At 47.9% G+C, this 6,660-nt stretch overlaps 2 protein-coding genes across 2 annotated transcripts in view; both read left to right on the top strand.

Moving 5' to 3' along the window:
* The first annotated feature begins 774 nt into the window (after positions 1 to 774).
* Positions 775 to 2,886, top strand: LOC106805894 (probable Rho GTPase-activating protein CG5521). Its single transcript, XM_014807663.1, has 3 exons — positions 775 to 843; positions 1,831 to 1,978; positions 2,759 to 2,886. The coding sequence occupies exons 1-3, from the start codon at positions 811 to 813 to the stop codon at positions 2,884 to 2,886; spliced, it is 309 nt and encodes a 102-aa protein (XP_014663149.1). The 5' UTR covers positions 775 to 810.
* A 2,079-nt stretch (positions 2,887 to 4,965) lies between these two features.
* The window catches only part of LOC106805893 (zinc finger protein 271-like), a 7,268-nt gene continuing 5,573 nt past the window's right edge, over positions 4,966 to 6,660 (top strand). The window contains exon 1 of the mRNA XM_014807662.1: positions 4,966 to 5,002. Coding sequence (XP_014663148.1) covers positions 4,966 to 5,002 — 37 coding nt within the window. The remainder of the gene's footprint in view (positions 5,003 to 6,660) is intronic.

Here is a 6,660-nt window from a genome sequence, read left to right as displayed (position 1 = left end):
GACAGTCGTGCGTTCGTAGCTCACGTTTTATATTATATTTATAATGTCTTAAAAGAGCATCGTTTAATCCTGAATAGTCTCGTTAAACTTCTGGCGGCCTTCTTGAATATAGAGTCCAAACCGATACAGGCCATATCTAGAAACAGGCGCCTCTCTCGTAAACGGACACTTATGGTGCTTCGTAGTCTACCTCCCTGACCGTCCTTACTGGTTGTAGGTGTGTGTACGGGTCCCTATATACAGAGAGTTGCCGGCCAACTTCAGGATTTGACGCCATTTAGTTTTCCAAATGGATCCTCTCACCCGGCTGCGTCCGCTTAAGTACAGCGCTGTAATGGATACGCCTGATAACAATGGTCCGTAAGTAATTTAATTAGACTAATCGTGCTTCAATAAACTCAAAATCTTACAGAGATTATAGCTAAGACATGTGTCTATGTGTAATCTAGATTTCTAGAAATGTCACTCAAATCGCATTTCGCGCCAATGATAATTTAATTGTACACTTTCTTACGGCCAAGCGTGCGTATCACTTGCGAAACAACAATGTCGTCCAGCCGACCACGTGACCGATTTTTCCGACTCATGTCATCGCCGCAACTCTCTGTATATAGGACCCATAGATGTGTGGGAGCTCGTGTTAAGCCGCACTACAGAGGAAGGGATGTATTGCGGGGGGCGTAGCTGGTGCTGCTTGACTGATATGTACATGTGCCGTTCTTGCGTGCAAGGTATGAGCGACGACTGAACCTTGAGCACGGAGTCTTCAACTCGCCACACTGTGCAGTTCTTTGCTGCTGAACAACTGCCATGCTGGTGTCGTGTGTAGAGATCCCAGCTCTGGTGCGATAGATAGATAAGGCACCCGCGTCACCCTCATTGTGTCGAGTGTCGCATTGTGATTTCATTCCTCGTACGTTAGTCCCCTACTGGTGCTTGCTTGCCTCTGTATCGTGACCACTGTCCTTTACATCATGTCACAGCTGATATCCTGGATCGTAAGATCATTGCATACATCTCTGGTCAGATTATTTGCCACTTTCTCTCTGCATTACTCCACTTTATTACGTGTAAGGAGAATGAGTCGTGTCAACCCTCATCCCTCCACTCGTGTAATAACTTCACAACATTATACGATTCAGTCTCGTCTAAATCTATCACTACGTTCGATATTTGGTTGGATTATATCACAGTTACGTAATCGTTTTTTTGTTGACACGCGACACAGCAGGGCCGGATCCAGGATTTTTAAAAAGGGTGGTGGGTGTCCAGGGAAGAAATAAAGGGGACTTTCCTGCTTACTTTTCTATGGCTGTTTTAAACAAGCTGACGAAGGGCCACTTTAAGGGGGTTTTTGAGGGACCTCCAAGATTTTTTTTAAAAATTGGTGCATATCTGAGCAGCCATCTGAGCAGTTAATTTTGTTGTCTAGAATGCAAAAATTTTGCAAGATCCGCGTCCCCGGACCGCCTCGGACCCTCTTTTGCCCAATTTCTAGGTTTTTAGAAAGAATTTACATAATATATAAGTAAATCTTTATCAGAAAACCTTAGCGCTCTAAAACAAGATTTTTTTATGGGAGACCATATAAGAGGAAGTGTGTGTTGCCGCTGCGTGCGTTGCTGTGCGTGCGAATAGCGTTCGTGTTGCGCGCAGACGTGCTGTTCGTGCGTCGCGCGTCGTGTATGGCTTTTTTTCCCTTTTTTGTGGTACAAGGCGGGGGTCCGGACCCCCTCGACCCCCCCTCTGGATATCCGCCCCGACACAGGCAGCCTCAGTGCGACGACCGGTCCTGATGACTGAACGCGGGTGTGTTTGTGTTTCACGCAGGAGCAGCCGGGGGGCGGTGTCACAGCAGGTCTGATCACTGCCAGGGCCCAGGTGCGTGTCATTGTTCGTGACATTAGTGGCAAGTTCTGCTGGATTCGTGAGTGCTTTACGCGCCACCCAACTACAAGGATGGGCCTCTATCCAGCCGGTGAGTGAGAGATGTTCGTCAGCTATCTCAGTGCTCGAAGTCAGCGGCCTTACGCGGAAAGATCGTAGAAGAAAATCATAGCGAACGAGGGAGAGAGATAAAACACAGACAGAGACAGAACAGAGAGAGGGAAAAAGACAGGCTGAGACACAGTGGCAGAGTAAGAGAAAAAGAGAAACAGAGAGAGAGTGCAGAAGCTATGAAACGACAGAGAGAGTCAGGGAACGAGGTGTAAAAGAGAGAGAGAGAGTGGGAGAGAAGGGGGAACATAGATAGAGGAAGCGAGAGAGGAGGAGATAGATAGAGGTAGTGAGAGAGTGAGAGAAAGAGAGAGAGAGAGAGAGAGAGAGAGAGAGAGAGGGGGGGACAGAGGGTGAGAAAGAGAGAGCGACAGAGGTAGAGGCAGCGACAGAGACAAAAGAGTGTGACAGTGACAGCCAGAAGAGAAGAGTCAAAGAGAGGAAAGAGAGAGAGAGCGACAGAGACAGACAGAGAGAAGAGGTAAAGAGAGACAGACAGAGAGGGAGAGACAGAGACAGAGACAGAGACAGAGACAGACAGAGATAGAGACAGAGCGTGTGACAGAGACAGACAGAAGAGAAGAGGCAAAGAGAGACAGAGACAGAGAGGAAAGAAAGAGAGAGAGACAGAGACAGACAGAAGAGAAGAGGCAAATAGAGGGAGAGCGAGAGAGAGAGAGGCAGAGAGCAGATGGACTGGTGCACTCGCAGAGGTCAGCTTGCATGAATCTACTTCACTCATTGGTTGGTTTTTGGACAGAAACCGCTGACTCCATGCTGGCTTCATTGGAACAGCGATACTCACACGACATCCTCGCGCTGAACGACCCGTTGCCACGGCGCACCAGCCAGCCCGCGAAGCCCCACAAAGAAGTGCCAGAGACTTAGACGAGATTCCAAAGTTTGAGGATTTCTGTGATGACAGTCACCGTGACATAATTCTAGACGATGGTCAGTCCATGCCTGCTAGGTGGCGCTGACGATGGTTGCGATATAGCTTAGGCAGTGCCTTAGTGATTTGCAGCTAACAATTGTTCTTGCCGCTACCTGTACGGCAGGGCCCGCTGATGGTGTTTATGACAACCTATGAAACATCAATCTTGGCCCACTAGCAGTTGGTAGTGTTGCACTAGCGATGTTGTGACAAAACTAGGCCAGTGTTTTGTTGATGGCTAGCTAATGCATAAATGCCCGTGACAAACGTTACCTGATGTTATGTACAAAAATAGCACTTACATCAAATGTCTGTCCCACCCCAACTAGTGTTCAGAGGTAAATGGTGAACGGTCACTTGATCGGAAGGCCCCCTATGTGTGTTTATCTCCTGCAGATGCCTACAGTATATTGCGCTGCACGAGCCCAGAGTGCCTCCTCTATCCGACAAAACCCCTCAAACATATCCTGCACCGCCGCTCGAGTAGGAATCACGGAACACGTGCGGAGAGCCAACACGCGGTCAAACAATGATTCTCAACCAGTAATGACTACGAGCATGGAATTTTACTTACAGGAAACACTGCAACGACACCTTGTACCGTGGCATGATGCCACGCACGCACTTACACGCAGGCAACGCTTGATATCACAGCAAGGCACCTACATTCATTGTACACAAATGTGCGCACATATTGCACAATACTCATTTTTTGACGCACAATAAAATGCATACGTATGCACACGCAGGCGGGAACATATACACATGCAGATGTATGGACACACAGAAATCTACATTCGTGCATACACTGCCACATACCACATGTGGACTCACGCACCTCAATGCAGCACACGCATCATGCAGGCACGATGTATGTGCATACCCATGCAGGGACACATAAGATGCCACAGACGTCTCAGAAACAGGCGATGAAGATTACGTACCAGCCCGGTGGGCACAAATGCACGCAAGCGGCGCACACAGGCAAGATGTAGCCACATATCTACACGTGACACACACCAAATGCATACACAAGCCAAGGATGTACGCACATGATCTACAACGTGGACATACAACAAATACGCACTGCCACAGGCAGGCTGATCTTGCGGGGCAGGTCGGGGAAGCTGTGCACGATGAGACGTGCGTGGTCGCAGAGCATCAGCAGACTGTCCGTCGCTACGCGCGCCACCGCCATGTTGTTGAACTGTAACGCCACGGCAACGAACGTTACTCGCCTGTCGGGGCAAACTTGCGTGACATATTCACGGTTCTCCTTCATCGTCTCTGTTATATTACATAGGTTGAGGTGCGTTTATGCCTAACATTTTGTGACCAATATCATTTGTGTGCCTTCGTAACCGCATTACCGAAAAAGTCATTTGAACTTTATATTATTTTTTTTATTTTGTAGCATTACATTTGGAGTAGTGATTATTTGGTTTGGGATTGACTAATATGCTAATATACTAATGCGGCTATGGCAGCATTAGGTGCGAAATCGCCCATATTATTTGTGTGCCTTCGTAACTTCATTACCGAAAAAGTTATTTGACCTTGGTCATTTGAAAGTGAATTTAATTTTTTTTTATTTAAGATTATTATTTTTATTTTGTAGTATTATACTTGGAGTAGTGATTATTTGGTTTGGAGGTGACAAATGTAAGCAGTGCCAGCAATGTCAGCTTGTTTACAGCAGTTGTACAAAGATGTAAGTGTGAAATTGGTTGAGGTGTGCCGAGACAGCTAATCATCTATCAGGCACACATATTTAGGATGTCTACCTGCATAGCAGGCTCATGTGTCTGCAATAGGCCGCCCGACAATACTATCTAATGCACGGCACCAATCCACCCGATCGTTCGTCACATGACAGCCCCGTGACATACTGCTCTAGTTCTGTCAAATTAGCTCCCCCATCAACCAATTGCAGGCATTGTTTCTATAGTAAAGTCGACAATCTGACATTATTCTGAGACACGATCGTTGCCTGGGTCTAGATCACAGCTGGTCGCACTGTTCACGTTGATGTAATGGGTCACGTCAAGCCTGATCATGTCAGCGACGATGGTGAGCAGGATTATACAGACGTGCGCGCAAGTGTGTGCACGCACGTACAATCAAACATGTTAGCAGTCACCTCTCTAGAACGGCCACCTCTCTATAAAGGACACTTTTGGCATTTACTTGCGGTTGGACTGTATAAGGCGTTTAGATGTCAACAGCCATGCCCGAGTGATGCACGGTACGCTACTGACGATGTAACAATTGCCGTACGCTACGATATACGTGAAGCAATGACGACGATAACACTTGCCCTGAGTGCGAGCAGCAGAACATCGAAAGCCTCTCTCATCTTGGAATGGAAGGTGGCATGAGTGAGTTCCTCGTACAGATAGATGCCGATGCTGCTGATCGCAATACACCTGTCAAACACAAGCGCAGCTGACATGTACACACATGCATCCACACACATGCACAAGCACACATCCACGTATGCACACACGCACATGCGATCTGGGGGACGCATCAATATTAGACACGCCATCGTCTTAACAGATAGTGAGTAGATTCTAGTCTTTTATGTGCTTATTGGTAGTTATCGAAATGAAGAAATGAAATATCTGTTAAATGCAAAATAAATACTAATAAGAAAACCCATTGCTAGTGTTACCGTTTCCATGATTCGTAGTTGATTTACTGTGCCATGCACCACATCCTATTTGTTTTGTTTTTTGAGATATTCTAATACAAATAATGCACAGAGTGTGAGAGTCAGAGAGAAAGAGAGAGCGGAGCCCGAGAGACAGAGCCCGGAAAAAGACGATCGAGAGGAGAGCGAGAGAGAGAGAGAGAAGAGGAGTGTGAGAGAGAGAGCAGATGAGAGAGAGTGTGTGAGCAGAATGAGCAGAGAGGAGGAGAGTGCTGTGGAGAGAGTAGAGGAGAGTGTGTGAGAGATGAGAGAGAGAGAGAGTGTGTGAGAGAGAGAGGAGAGGAGTGTGTGCGAGAGAGAGAGCAGATGCAGTGTGTGTGAGATGAGTGTTGTGATGATGAGCGATGAGAGACGAGAGAGAGAGAGACGAGGAGAGAGAAGGAGCACGAGAGAGAGGAGAAGAGGAGAGAGAGAGGAGATGAGAGGAGAGAGGAGAGAGTGAGAGAGGAGAGAGGAGAGAGAGATAGATGGAGAGGATCAGATAGAGAGACCAGAGCGAAGACAGCAGCAAAAATCAAGTGATGGAGGGTAGAGCGGAGATGATGAGAAGCAGCAAGAGAGAGAGAGAGAGCAGAAAGAGAGAGCAGAGAGGAGAGAGAGAGAGAGAGAGAGATAGAGAGAGAGCACAGCGAGCGATTGAGAATAATAAGGTGAGATGCGTAGTCAGTGAGCGTACCTAGCCAGTCAGCTGGCTCCTTGCAGCTCCACATCATATCAGCGCGGTTGATGATGCATGTCCTTGGCGTGCTAGCGTGAGCAGCTCCGGGGGGCGTAAGGCAGCTCGACACCGGGTGTGCCGCATGTCAGCGACGGCGTGTCTGCCGCACGGGCATCGAGCCGTACAGCGTTTAGCAACAGATGAGATAACCGAGCAGGTGACACGGCTCTCGGTCCTTTCGGCTCCTGCAAGAGCGACATACCTACTCGTCACTGATGTGCTGTCGGTGCGCCCCCTTTTCATTCTCACCATGCTTCAGCCTTCAGCATCAGTTTCACAGCTTCAGCGCATCAGGTC

Source organism: Priapulus caudatus, unplaced genomic scaffold (assembly GCF_000485595.1).
Source record: "Priapulus caudatus unplaced genomic scaffold, Priapulus_caudatus-5.0.1 Scaffold132, whole genome shotgun sequence".
In the NCBI taxonomy this organism is placed as follows: Eukaryota; Metazoa; Priapulida; class Priapulimorpha; order Priapulimorphida; family Priapulidae; genus Priapulus; species Priapulus caudatus.
The sequence above is the reverse complement of the archived record's forward strand: the minus strand, read 5'-3'. Positions and strand labels throughout refer to the sequence as shown.

Coding starts and splice junctions, on each gene's coding strand:
- LOC106805894 (XM_014807663.1), top strand. CDS start 811: ATGCTGGTGTCGTGTGTAGAGATCCCAGCTCTG. Junction 844..1,830: donor GTGTAGAGATCCCAGCTCTG/GTGCGATAGATA, acceptor TGTTTCACGCAG/GAGCAGCCGGGGGGCGGTGT. Junction 1,979..2,758: donor GATGGGCCTCTATCCAGCCG/GTGAGTGAGAGA, acceptor GTTTTTGGACAG/AAACCGCTGACTCCATGCTG.